This window comes from Papio anubis, chromosome 9 (assembly GCF_008728515.1).
Source record: "Papio anubis isolate 15944 chromosome 9, Panubis1.0, whole genome shotgun sequence".
Taxonomy (NCBI): domain Eukaryota; kingdom Metazoa; phylum Chordata; class Mammalia; order Primates; family Cercopithecidae; genus Papio; species Papio anubis.
Window position 1 is genome coordinate 34,357,005 of NC_044984.1, and position 14,941 is coordinate 34,371,945.

General features: G+C 37.8%; 1 protein-coding gene across 5 annotated transcripts in view; it reads left to right on the top strand.

Annotated features, from left to right (window-relative positions):
- C9H12orf40 (chromosome 9 C12orf40 homolog) overlaps positions 1-14,941 on the top strand; it is a 140,500-nt gene that overhangs the window by 48,640 nt on the left and 76,919 nt on the right. For all 5 annotated transcript variants that reach the window (XR_004176040.1, XR_004176039.1, XR_004176041.1 and 2 more), the window contains exons 8-10: positions 9,679-10,211; positions 10,489-10,558; positions 11,910-11,970. Coding sequence is in view for 2 of the 5 variants with exons in the window: in XM_021922184.2 (XP_021777876.2) it covers positions 9,679-10,211; positions 10,489-10,558; positions 11,910-11,970 (664 nt within the window). In the remaining 3 variants the exon portion in view is untranslated. The remainder of the gene's footprint in view (positions 1-9,678; positions 10,212-10,488; positions 10,559-11,909; positions 11,971-14,941) is intronic.

Sequence of the window (14,941 nt, forward strand, 5' to 3'; positions counted from 1 at the left end):
TGCCATCTTGGGGACTTTGGGGACCTTCCCATTCCATTCTCAGAGCCCGCGGGGGTTGAGGGACTCTAATGTGACCAGGATTATAGGAGTCTGTGATAAGAATGTAGACTGCTGGGGATCTCTCATTTAACCTTTCCCCACACTGGGGAGCCTCTCCTGGCTCTGCTGTTGTAGGGAGGCTAAGCCATCTGCGTAGCCTCCCTCTCCTTCTGTGCCCCAGGTGTTTCCTGTCACTTCTATGAATTCCAGTGTGCTCTCTTTCATATTCTCTTTGATCTACTGACTACTTTGATTCTTTGTGGAAAAGTGTCCTATGCCTCGAGTCAGCCATCTTGAAACTATCCTCCAGTTTTTAAATTTTATTAGTTAGTAGGGTCAGTCTGGCCCCTGTTATTTCATTTTAGTCAGATGGAGATCCTGAAATTCATTCTTCAGGAGATTCATTGAGAAGTCAGACTGCTGTTTTCCAAGGCAAAATGTCAATTTTACTTTTGTGCTCAGGACATTTATTTCAATGATTTCTTATTGCTCTTCTCAAGAGCAAGGCTCTGCATAATCTGGGCCCTTTTGTACTTTATAGCTGTAGGTCATAAGTGTTCTTTCATTGATTCTATTCCAGCTTTACCCTCTTCTGTTTCTCAAACATGCTGCAAATTTTGCATTTCTACTTTTTATCCAGTGTGCTTATTCCTGTTTTCATGTATCTAACCATTCTCTATCGTTAGTGTATTTATCACTTCCTTACTCTAGTGACTTTCCTGACCAAAGTGTCTGAAACACGACCTCCAACACAAGGCATCCCATCATGTGATCTGGTAGTACTTGTAATTAGCTTTTATATTTGTTTACTTCTTTGTTTCTTAACCACTGTATTTGTTAGTGGTTCATTTTCTTTTATTTGTTTATTATCATCCTTCACTAGACTATAACCTCTGTTGTCTCCCTACTACATAATAGACACATTAAATATTTGTTGAATACACATAAAAAGCTTATTTAGATAATGAATGTTTTTATTAAAATTTTAGTCCATAAGTTTTAATGAATTTTATATTTATCTATAGGAAAACATAAATTATTTAAAAAGTTGAAGTGACTTGTCTTAATTCTTTTCAGTTTTTTAGGATAATTGCTCTCTGTCATCTCTAGAAGTAAGAATCCTTCCCAACTTTAGTTCCCAAATCAGACGCCATCTGCCTAAGTTTTCTCAAGCAGAAGAATCTCTTCTTTCCTCCATTTACTGTTTTAGCATTTGACTGTAGGATAATACCTGTCACTTTGTAATTTTTTTCTTCCTTTTTTATACTGTAACTTTCTTGTTGGCAATAACTACTCTACATTTCTCTATTGTCCACATCTCTTAGTGATTCCACTGAGTCAGATGCTTAAAATACCCTTTAAAAATCATGATTTTGGAAAATGGCAGATAGGAGACAGGGCTAGTATGCAGCTCCCACTTGGACAGAACAGTATGTGAAGACTCACATCATGAACTTTTACTCCAAAAAGTACTGCAGAAACATACCAGGAAAACCAAAAGAATTCAAAGACCCTTTGAAAGATGTGGCTTGCTCTGCAACTCCATGAGACAGCCAAAAAATTCAGTTCCCAAAGTGTGAGGGGGGATAGCTTGCTTCCAAACACATGTCTCTACTGGGGAACCAGAAAATCCAGATTACGGGAGAAGGATTTAACCTTACCTAGAGATGAAATGGAAGTAGGGAGCTAAGCGAAATATAAAAGTAGAAGAAGCAGCTGGAAGAGCCCTGTAGTCACTCCTTGTCCCCAGTTTGAGCTCAGGGAAGCCATGCCTGGCCTTCTCTCACAGGGGTCCTTGGGGAAGGTACCCAGTGGAATTGAGGAGGGGCCACAGGGTGAAAGAAGCTTCTAACTGAACTCTGTAATAATTTTGACTAAACATGAATTTTCATGAGCAGAATCTTGGCGGAGGGGTGCAAATGGGAAGTGCAGATATGAGTGCAGAAGCTGCAGCCAGCAGTGTGGGTAGACAGGGAGCAGCAAGACCTGGGAGCCCTGGTTGCTTTCTTAGTGGGGAGGCTTATAGCCTGGAGCACGATCTCAGCACTGTGTGCCCCCTGCCTGGATGTAAACTTGGCATTGTTGGTGGGCATGGTGAGAGTGAATCAGGCTTTACTCGCTGTGTGGGAGCTGGGAGAAGCCTATCACTAGAGGCTTTCTCTCAGTGATAAACTGTATGATGCAGCAGAGGTAGCCATTATCCTCTGTGGAACATAACTTCATTGGCCTGAGAACCACCCCCACCCCCCACAGTGGCTGAAGCAAGCACTGCCCAAGGAGGGTCTGAGCACACACCTTTCTAACTCTGCCTTTACCTGATTTTTTTCCCCCTCACTCTGGTAGCCAAAGACAAAAGACATAAACTCTTGGGAACTCTATGGCCCCATCTATCGCTTGAGAAACCTGAAAATTTATCCTGGCCAATGTAGGGCAAACTTTTATACCCCTTCCACTACCACAGGTGGTGCTCTCTTGAAAGTGCCACCTCTGGACTGGAGGCTAGCCAACTCATTCCATTACAGCAACTCAGAACAAGCCTGCTCCAAAGTAGGAGAAAATAACAGCTAATTCTACCATGTGCAACATCCTGGCTATCCAGAGGTCCTGAGTCTGTTCATGTGACAGCTTCACCACTAGCATAAGCAGCATTTGAGAAAACCAGTGCACTAAACAAAACCACAACCAAGGACTCTCACAGAGTCCATATCACTCCCCTGCCACCTCCACTGCAGCAGGTGCTGGTATCCATGGCCGGGAGGCCTGAAGATGGATCACATCATCACATCACAGGACTCTTTGCAGACATTCCCCAGCACCACCCTGGAGTCTGATAGCCTCGGTGGGTGGCTAGACCCAATCGCTGCAGTCTGGCTCACATGCAGCCCCACCCGTAGGGGAAGAGGGAGAGCACCACATCAAAGGCTCACCCTGTGGGACAAAAGAATCTGAACAGCAGCCCTTGTGTTCCAGATCTTTCCACTGAAACAGTGCCCCCAAATGACAAGGAACCAGAGAAGTAATTCTGGTACTATGACAAAACAAGTTTCTGTAACACCCCCAAAAGACCACACTAAGCTCTCCAGCAGTGGATCCAAACCAAGAATAAATCTCTGAATTGCCAGATAAAGAATTCAGAAGGTTGATTAATATGCTACTCAGGGAGGTACTAGAAAAAGGAGAACACCAACTTAAGGAAATTAAAAAAAAAAAAAAGATATGGATGAAAAGGTCTCCAGAGAAATAGATGTCATAAAGAAAATACAATTACAACTTCTGTAAGTGAAAGATGCATTTAGAGAAATACAAAATACACTGGAAAGTTTCAACAATAGAATCGAACAAGTAGAAGAAAGAACTTGAGTTTGAAGACAAGGCTTTTGAATTAACCCAATCCAGTAAAGACAAAGAAAAACTAATTAATAAAAAATAAATGAACAAAGCCTTCAAGAAATTTGGGATTATGTTAAACAACCAAACATAAGAATAATCAGTGTTCCTGAGGAAGAAGAGAAATCTAAAAGTTTGGAAAACTTATTTGAGGGAATAATCAAGGATAACTTCCCTAGTCTTACTAGAGATCTAGATATTCAAACACAAGAAGCTCAAAGAACACCCAGGAAATTCATCACAAAAAGATAATCACCTAGGCACATAGTCATCAAGTTATGTAAAGTCAAGGCAAAGGAAAGAATTTTAAGAACTGTGAGGCAAAAGCATCAGGTAACCTACAAAGGAAAACCTATAAGATTAACAAGAGATTTCTCAGCAGTAACCCTACAAGCCAGAAGGGATTCGGATCCTATCTTTAGCCTTCTTAAACAAAGTAATTAAAAGCCAATAATTTTATATCCATTGAAACTAAGCTTCATAATGTGAGATAAAGTATTTTTCGGACAAACATATGCTGAGAGAATTCACCACTACCAAGTCAGCACTACAAGAAATGCTAAAAGGAGTTCTAAATTTTGAAATAAAACCATAAAATATACCAAAATGGAACCTCCTTAAAGCATAAATTTCACAGGGCTTGTAAAACAATAACAGTGAAAAAAAAACACCAAGATATCCAGGCAACAACTAAATGATGAATAGAAAAGTACTTCACATCTCAGTACTAACATTGAATATAAATGGCCTAAATGCTCCACCTAAGAGATACGGAATGTCAGAATGAGTAAAAATCCATCCACCAAGTGTCTGTTGTCTTCAAGAGACTCATGTAACACATAAGAACTCACATAAACTTAGGGTGGAGAGGTGGAAAAAGATATTCCATGCAAACAGAAACCAAAAGTAAAGACAAAGAAGGACATTATATAATGATGAAAGGATTAGTACAACAGGAAAATGTCACAATCCTAAATATACATGCACCTAACATAGGAGCTCCCAAATTTATAAAACAATTACTACTAGACCTAAGAAATGAGATAGATGGCAAATAATAGTGGGGGATTTCAGTACTCCACTGACAACATTAGAGAGGTCATCAGGACAAAAAGTCAACAAAGAAACAATGGGCTTAAACTGTACCCTCGAACAAATGCACTTAACAGATATTTACAGTATATTGTACCCAAAAACTGCAGAATATACATTCTTTTCATCAGTATATGGAACATTCTCCAAGATAGACCATATGATAGGCTGCAAAACAAGTCTCAGTAAATTTAAGAAAACAAATTATACCAAGTACTCTCTCAGATCACAGTGGGATAAAATTGGAAATCAACTCCAAAAGGAACCCTGAAAACTGTACGAATACCTGGAAATTAAATAATCTGCTCCTAAATGATCTTTAGGTCAACAATGAAATCAAAACAGAAATCCAAACATTCTTTGAACTGAACAGTAGTAGTGACACAACCTATCAAAATCTCTGGAATACAGCAAAAGTGGTGCTAAGAGGAAAGTTAATAGCATTAAATGCCTACACCAAAAAGTCTGGAAATGCACAATAGACAATCTAAGGTCACACCTCAAGGAACTAGAGAAACAAGAACAAACCAAGCCCAAACCCAGCAGAAGAAAAGAAATACAAAGATCAGAGCAGAACAAACAGAAAAAACAATACAAAAGATAAATGAAATGAAAAGCTGGTTCTTTAAAAAGATAAAATTGATAGACCATTAGCAAGATTAACGAAGAACAGAGAAGACCCAAATAAGCTCAATTAGAAACAAAATGGGAGATATTATAACTGATACTACAGAAATACAAACGATTATTCAAGGCTACTATGAACACCTTTACACATACAAATTAGAACACCTACAGGAGATTGATAAATTCCTAGAAATATACAACCCTCCAAGATCAAACCAGGAAGAAACAGAAACTCTGAACAGACCAATGGCAAGTAGTGAGATTGAAATGGTAATTTTAAAACTTACCAACAAAAGAAAAAGTCTGGGACCAGATGGAGTCACAGCTGAATTTTATCAGCCATTCAAAGAAGAATTGGTACCAATCCTACTGAAACTATTCCAAAAGATAAAGAGAGAATCCCCCCTAAATCATTTTGTGAAGCTAGTATCACCCTAATACCAAAACCAGGAAAAGGCATAACAAAAAAAAAAAAAAAAGGAAAACTACAGACCAATATTCCTGATGAACATAGATGCAGAAATCCTCAACAAAATACTAGCTAACTGAATCCAACAGCATATCCAAAAGATAATACATCATGATCAAGTGAGTTTCATACCAGGGATGCAGGGATGGTTTAACATACATAAGTCAATAAATATACACTACATAAACAGAATTAAAAACAATTATATGATCATTTCAATAGATGCAGAAAAGCATTTTACAAAATCTAGCATCACTTTATGATTAAAACCCTCAGCGAAATCAGCATAAAAGGGCCATACCTTAAGATAATAAAAGCCATCTATGACAGACCCACTGCTAGCATTATACTGAATGGGGGAAAGTTGAAAGCATTCCCCCCCAGAACTGGAACAAGACAAGGTGCCCATTTTCACCACTTCTATTCTACATGGTACTGGAAGTCCTAGCCAGAACAATGAGACAAGAGTTCACCACTTCTGTTTGACATAGTACTGGAAGTCCTAGCCAGAGCAATCAGACAAGAGAAGGAAATTAAGGGCATCCAAATAGATAAAGAGGAACTCAAACTGTTGCTGTTCACCAATGACATAATAGTATACCTAGAAAACCCTAAAGACTCATCCAAAAAGCTCCTAGATATGATAAATGAACTCAGTAAAGTTTCAGGGTACAAAATCAATGTACACAATGCAGTAGCACTACACATCAGCATTGACTAAGCTGAGAATCAAATCAAGAACTCAACCCCTTTTACAACAGCTGCAAAAAATAAAATACTTAGAAATATACCTAACCAAGGAGGTGAAAGATCTCTACAAGAAAAACTAGAAACACTTCTTAAAGAAATCATAGATGACACAAACAAATGGAACCACATCCCATGCTCATGGATGTGTAGAATCAATATTGTAAAAATGACCATACTACCAAAAGCAATCTATCAATTCAGTGCAATTCTCATCAAAATACCACCATCATTCTTTGCAGAACTAGAAAAAAATCCTAAAATTCATATGGACCCCCAAAAACCCCACAGAGCCAAAGCAAGACTAAGCAAAAAGAACAAATCTGGAGGCATCACATTACGTGACTTCAAACTATACTACAGGACTATAGTTACCAAAACAGCATGGCAGTGGTATAAAAATAGGTATGTGGACAGATGGAACAGAATAGAGAACCCAGAAATAAAGCCAAATACTTAAAGTCAGCTGATCTTTGACAAAGCAAACCAAAACATAAAGTGGGGAAAGAACACCCTATTCAACAAATGGTGCTGGGATAGTTGGCAAGCCCCATGTAGTATGAAACTGGATCCTCATCTCACCTTATATAAAAATCAAGTCAAGATTGATCAAAAACTTTAAGACATGAAGCCATAAAGATTCTAGAAGATAGCGTTGGAAAAACTCTTCTAGACATTGGCTTAGGCAAAGAGTTCATGACCAAGAACCAAAAGCAAATACAACAAAAACAAAAATAAACAAATGGGACCTAATTAAAACAAAAATCTACACAGCAAAAGAAATAATCAGCAAAGTAAACAGACAACCCAGAAAGTGGGAGAAAATCTTCCCAAGCTATGCATCTGACAAAGGACTAATATCCAAAATCTACAAGGAACTCAAACAAATCAGCAAGAACAAAAGAAGTAGTATCATCAAAAATGGGCTAAGTACATGAATAGACAATTTGCAAAAGAAGATATACAAATGGTCAACAGACATATGAAAAAATGCTCAACATCTCTAAAGATGGAGGAAATGCAAATCAAAAGCACAATGCAATAACCATCTTACTCCTACAAGAATGGTCATAATTAAAAAATGAAAAAATAATAGAGGTTGGCATGGATGTGGTGAAAAGGGAATACTTTTACACTGCTGGTGGATATGTAAACTAGTACAACCACTAAGGAAAACAGTATGGAGACTCCTTAAAGAACTAAAAGTGGAACTACCATTTGATCCAGCAATCCCACTACTGGGTATTTACCCAGAGGAAAATCAGTCATATGAAAAAGACACTTATATGTGCATGTTTATGGCAGCACAATTCACAACTGCAAAAATATGGAACCAGCCTAAATGCCTATCAACCTATGAGTGGGTGAAGAAAATACACACACACACACACACAACACACACACACACACAATGGAATACTACTCAGCCGTAAAAAGGAATGAAATTATGGCATTCACAGCAACCTGGATGGAGTTGGAAACCATTATTCTAACTGAAGTAACTCAGGAATGGAAAACCAAACATTGTTATGTTCTCACTTATAAGTGGAAGCTAAGCTTTGAGGACATAAAGGCATAAGATTGATATAATGGGCCTGGCTTGGTGGCCCACACCTATAATCCCAGCACTTTGGGAGGCCGAAGCGGGGGGATCACCTGAGGTCAGGAGTTTGAGATCAGCCTGGCCAACATGGTGAAACCCTGTCTCTACTAAAAATATAAAAATCAGCCAGGCTGATTTTTGATTAAAAAATGTAATGATACAAAAATCATTACAGTTGTGTGGTGGCACACACCTGTAATCCCAGCTATTCAGGAGGCTGAGGCAGGAGAATTGCTTGAACTCAGGAAGAAAAGGTTGCAGTGGGCCAAGATTGCACTACTGCACACCAGCCTGGATGAAAAGAGCAAAACTCCGTCTCTCACACACACACACACACACAAAAGATTGATATAATGGATTCTGGGGACTCCAGTAGAGGGTAGGGGAGGGGTGAGGGATAAAAGACTACACATTGGGTACAGTGTACACTGCTCGGGTAATGGGTGCACCAAAATCTCAGAAATCACCACTAAAGAACTTATTCATGTAACCAAACACCATCTGTTTCCCAAAAACTATTCAAAGAATAATAATAATAAAAAACATTTATAGTGTGCTTAATATCTTATAAAGTACACTTACCTCTATTCTTTTATGTAGAGATGTAGAGTAACAGATATTTTCCTTATGTTAATGGTGTATATTAGTGCATAGTATATACTATGTCTTTTGGTATAGCAAAATAACGTCATTCTGTTTAAAACACCAGTAAGGCCCTCATTGAGAAACAATGTTGGATCATGAGCTGTGAACATTCATGGGTAAAACATTAATTTCTCTCTTTAACAACAAACTGAGCTCTTTTATCTCTCTGTTGCCAATACATGGCCTAGTACCTGGAACAGAGTAGGTGATCATCAAATATTTGATAAGTAACTTAAAAATAAGACTGGAAATCAGAGTTTTAGCAATCTCTGTGTGTGTGTGTGTGTGTGTGTGTGTGTGTGTGTGTGTGTTTTCTAAGTTTTTTGATACCTCCAACCTCTGGAACAACTCACTTCCAAATAAATTTGTAGATAGTCACTGATAATAAAATAAGAACCATCTTGATTTGTAATTATTTTCCATTATAGCTTTGATTCTTGTACACAAATTGGACTTAACCTAGAATTATTATTTCTGCATTAGAATAGAACTTACAAGCTATCTAATTCATCAAATTAGTTTTTATCTAATTATCCTTATCTCTTGGTTTTATTACTTATATACACATTTGTATTTATATTGCTTTTCCTTGGGAACTTTATAATTGTTTTTATATCCATATTAGGTTGAAAAATATGTTATAATGTCCCATAACTATTTGATTTTATATTTTAACATTGATGATAAATTTTCTCTGCACAGTCTTCAAAACATCTTTCTTTGGTTAAATGGAACAGCAGTGACATATAATCGTTGTCTAGTTTATTCTTTAGATTTTATTACAGAAGATATACTATAGGTTGGTCATGTTTTAATTAAACCACATGCTAACATTTCATGTTGTAGTAAAAAACTGACTGTAGATTATTTTTATACTCAATAAGTCATTAGAAGAGCACATTAGACAAATTTTCACCCAAAGCAATATTATTTATTTAAATATAAAAATAAAAACATGGTCTAGGTAAATGTTAGTAGCAACTCAATATGTCCTCTAAGAATTGAAAGTAAGTGTTTCTAAATGCAAATAATTCTTCTTTTCTTGCTAAATATGTTTTTGTTTTTCCAGAAGTCTAGGAAATAGGAATTTACTTACTAAATGCCCTACTGTAATTATGGATGAAGATTGTAGAAGCATGGATGAAATAAGACAGTCAGACTACATTACTGAAAAACACTCCATACAGCATATTTGGAGGAAAAATGGAAAGAAAGTTTCAAATTTTCTTGAAGATGTGAACCAGTCTACTCCTAACTTTCTATCAGAGAATTCTGACTCTTTTGTTAGTCAAAACATGATCAATGTATTAAACATAGATCAGCAAAAGATAAAGAAAACATTTAACAAGTGTGATTATGATAGTATGGGAGATATTTGTGTAGTCACTCATTCTGATAAAAACCGTGTCACTGACAGATGCATTAGAAACATTTTTACAGTTCCAGAGTTGACTTTTAGTAATTCAACTTTGAATAAAACAAGTTATCCAGAAAAATGTCAGCCAAACAAGAAGAATCAGAGAGAGTACAATAAAAATGAAAGAAATGATCTTAGTACATCTTTTGAGAACGATTACTACCCAAGCAGCTCTGAAAGAAAAGGTTGGTATTGTACATGGAAAATGTAATTACATATTCTTTTTTTCTTTCAGTTTTAGTATATATATTTGTGTATCTATATACGCACACATCTATATATTTGTATGTGTGTTTATGTGTTTGGAAGAAAATGAAACCAAAAATAGAATGGCTTCCTATTATATAACATTGTGGACCAGTGGTTTTCCTCTGTACATGTCATGTTAATATTCTTTGAATTAAAAAAATGAAAATAGACTATGCTAAATTTTTAACTCAGTGAATACTTTTATTTTTTAAGGAAAACTTGAAAATGATTACCAAGAGAAGACATCACAGAAAAGTATTCAGAAATATCCAGCAAACTCTATGTAAGTTTTTAGGGAAATCTGGGGAATACAAATCAGGATCTAGTATGATGCATGATGAAGGTTGAATTGATGCAAAGTGAGGTAGGCGTATTGCCATCTGAGGGTGGGCAGGCAACTTGTCTCAAAGCAGTCTTACCAGGAGTCGTAGTGTTGATAATATCACCCCAGTTGAGAGTGTGGTGCTCATATTTACCAGCTCCCAAATACTTTCTTATCTGAATATTAGTGTTGATTAGGTTTGAGGAAATTGACTTAATGCGTCCAAGAAACTCATATCTGCCAGAATATCAATTTATTAACTTAAAGTAATAAATAGAAAGGGAACATGTATAGGAAGTCTGACATGAAAAAGCATGTTTTCTTACTTTCAGACAGCTCTCAATGGGAAGGTTTCTTGCTTGGTTGGTATAGAATCACTACAGGGAGTGATAGAATTCAGATGTTAGTGGCATAAGGAAGCATATCAGCAGTTTATAGGACAGTGTACATTTTAGGGATAGAGCACTCTCCTCATTGCCAACATTTACCTCTCAGAGACTCCATGTTTTCTCCGTGTTCAAGATTACAATCTCCTCTACCCATACATTGAAAACAATTATGTTACACCAGATTTTTCTTTCTCTTCTTGCAGCTGGTGTACAAAATGTTCTGAATTTAAGGAGATTTTTACACTCATCCATTATGTGTTGATATTAAATTTATTCCTTAGAGTTTGGAAGCTGCCTTCCAGACTTCTGTGAATACTGGCCTGCAATTATAAGTAACTAAAGAAAACTTTATTTTAGGTACTAGTTTCTGAATAGTCCTAACTTTCTTGGTAATAATTGCAATTTAGACAAATCTTTCTGATTGGAAATCGTGAACTAGAATAAATTTTTATTCTGGAAGTGATTTCTTGTGGAGTTATTAAAAATATTGATTGATAAAAAGATGTAATTTTAGTGGGATTGGCACATACACATTAATTAAAACATAGACTTACAAAACATTTCATAAAATTGACAACTTTGTATCTTTGTTGTTAAATCTCCCAATATCTAGAAATTTATGAGTGAAAAAATCATGTTAGGCCTTGAGTTTTAAATGTACCTTATGAAAGCAATTTAGAACATGGTTCTCAATCCTGACTGCAGGTCCAGATTACTTGAGGGAGTGATTTTAAACTATAGAATACCAAGTTTGACCTGCACATAATAGGTGGGCTCTTTGGCCTGGAGCTTATGAATCTTTATTTTTAAGAAAGCTTCCCATATAATTCCGATCTGAAGCCAAGTTTGGGAACTCTAATTTAGAACATTAATTCCCAGAGGGAATACAACAAACTTTAATACTGTGTATTTATAATCCTTAGGGGAAATATACCTTCAGAAGAATTGCACTATAAGCAGTCATGGGACTTTGGACTTGATGAGGTAAAGCACAGTCTCACATTATCTTCTCAATTAAGTCAGTTTGTATTACCATATCGTATTACTGTATTTAGCGTTCACTTTGATTTAAGGTTAACATTTATTAATTTTTTGGGATGGACTCTTTGTCTTACACTTTTTTATTTTGAGGAAATTATATTTTAGATCTAGAAATAAAAACGTTTTCAGAGACTGTTACATGCTTTATATGAGACAAAACAATCTTGAGGACATTTTAAACACATTTTTTAAGTATTACAAAATTTCTGTATTAGTTCATTCTTGCATTGCTATAAAGAAATACCTAAGACTGGGCAATTTATAAAGAAAAGAGGTTTAGTTGGCTCATACTTCTGCAGGCTATACAGGAAGCATGATGATGGCATCTGATTGGTTTCTGGGGAGGCCTCAGGAAACATTTAATTATGGCAGAAGGCAAAGGGGAAACAAGGAGTCTCACATGGCAGCAACAGGAACAAGAGAGAATGAGTAGGGAGGTGCCACAGACTTTTAAATGACCAGATCACAGGAGAACAAACTCACTAGCATGAGGACAGCACCAAGAGGGATGGTGCTAAACCGTTCAAGAGAAATTGCTTCCCTGCCATGATCCAGTCACCTCCCACCAAGCCCCACCTCCAACACTCAGGATTATAATTTGACATGAGATTTGGCAGGGAGATAGATCCAAACCATATCTTTCCACCCCCAGCCCCCCAAATCTCATGTCCTTCTCACATTGCAAAATAAAATCATGCATTTCCAACAGTTCTCCAAAGTCTTAACTCATCCCAGCATTAGCTCAAAAGTTCAAAGTCTCACCTGATACAAGGCAAGTCCCTTCCAGCTATGAGCCTGTAAAATCAAAAACAAGGTAGTTACTTCCAGGATTCAATGGGGGTACAAGCATTGGGTAGATATTTACATTCCAAAAGGGAGAAATAGGCCAGAAGAAAGGGGCTATAGGCCCCATGCTAGTGTGAAACTCAACAGGGCAGCCATAAGTCTTAAAGCTCCAAAATAATTTCCCTTGGCTATATATCTCACATCCAGACACACTGGTGTAAGAGGTGGATTCCAAAAGCCTTGGGCAGCCCTGCCTCTGTGGTTTTGAAAGGTTCAGCCCCTGTGGCTGCTTTCGTGGGCTGGTGCTGAGTGCCTGTGGCTTTTCCAGGAGTTAGGTGCAAGCTGATGGTGTATCTACCATTCCAGGGTCTGAAGGATGGTGGTCCTCTTCTCATGGCTCCACTAGGCAGTGCCCCATTGGGGACTTTGTGGGAGGGCTCAATCCCACATTGCTCCTCCACTCTGCCCTAGTAGGGGTTATCCATGAGAGCTCCACCTGTGCAACAGACTTCTGCCTGAACGTCTAGGCTTTTCCGTACATCCTGTGAAATCTAGGTGGAGTCTCTCAAGCCTTAAATCTTACACTCTGTGTACCCACAGGCTTAACACCACATGGAAGGTTCAAGGCTTACAGCTTGCATCCTGTGAAGCAGCAGACTGAGCTGTACCTGGGCCCCTTTGAGCCATGGCTGGAGCTGGAGTGACTGGGATACAGGGAGCAGTGTTCTGAGGCTGCACAGAGCAGCAGGGCCCTGAGCCTGGCCCAGGAAACCATTCTTCCCTCCTAGGCCTTCAGGCATGTGATAGGACGGGCTGCCATGAAGGTCTCTGAAATGCCATTGAGACCTTCTCCCCATTGTCTTGGCTATTAGCACTTAGCTCGTTTTTACTTATGCAAATTTCTGCAGCCTGCTTGAATTCCTTCCTGGAAAATGGGCTTTTATTTTCTACCACATGGCCAGGCTGCAAATTTTCCAAACTTTTATGCTCTGCTTCCCTTTTAAATATAAGTTCCAGTTTTTTTTATCATTTCTTTGCTCACACATATGAACATAGGCTGTTCATATAAAGCAGCTGGTCCATGTCTTGAATGCTTTGCTGCTTAGAAATTTCTTCTGCCAGATATCCTAAATTAATCACCTTCAAGTTCAGAGTTCCACAGATCCCTAGGGCAGGGGCACAATACTGCCAAGTTCTTTGCTAACACATAACAAAAGTGACCTTTGCTCCAGTTCCCAATAAGTTCTTCATTTCTATCTGAGACCTCCTCAGCCTGAACTTCACTATCAATATCACTACCAGCATTTTCAGCCTTTTTTGTTATAACCATTCAACTACCAGTCTTTACGAAGTTCCAAACTTTCCCTTATTTTCTTCTTGTCTTCTTCTGAGCCTGCCACATTCTTCCAACTTCTGCCCATTACCGAGTTCCAAAATTCCTTCCACATTTTCAGGTATCTTTATATCAAAACTCCACTCCTGGTACCAATTTTCTGTATTAGTCTGTTCTCACATTGCTATAAAGAAATACCTGAGACTGGGTAATTTATAAAGAAAAGAGATTTAATTGGCTCACGGTTTCACATGCTGTATAGGAAGCAGGATTGTGGCATCAGATTGACTTCTGGGGAAACCTCAGGAAATAACAGTTATGGTGGAAGGTGAAGTGGGTGTGAAGCATCTCAAATAGCAAAAGCAGGAGCAAGAGAGAGTGAGGCGGGAGGTGCCACACACTTTTAACCAACCAGATCTCATGAGAACAGACTTCAGTATTGTAAAGGAAGTACCAAGGGAGATGGTACAAAACCATTCAGGAGAAACTATTTCCCATGATTCAGTCACCTCCCACCAGGTCCCATCTCCAACACTGGGGATTATAATTCAACATGAGATTTGCTGGGGGGCATCCAAAGATCCAAACCATATCATCTTTCAACATGAAAATGCTTTGGGTTTCAATCTACTACATAATTTTATATTTGCCATACTATTGAAATATCTATAAACACTGGTTATGTAATATTATAATCCCTTGCCATCATAAGGTTGTAATTTTTACAATAGTGCTAGGAACTTTATGTAGTTTATTTCTCATCTATAGGAGCCTGAGTTGCTAAAGTCTTCACAG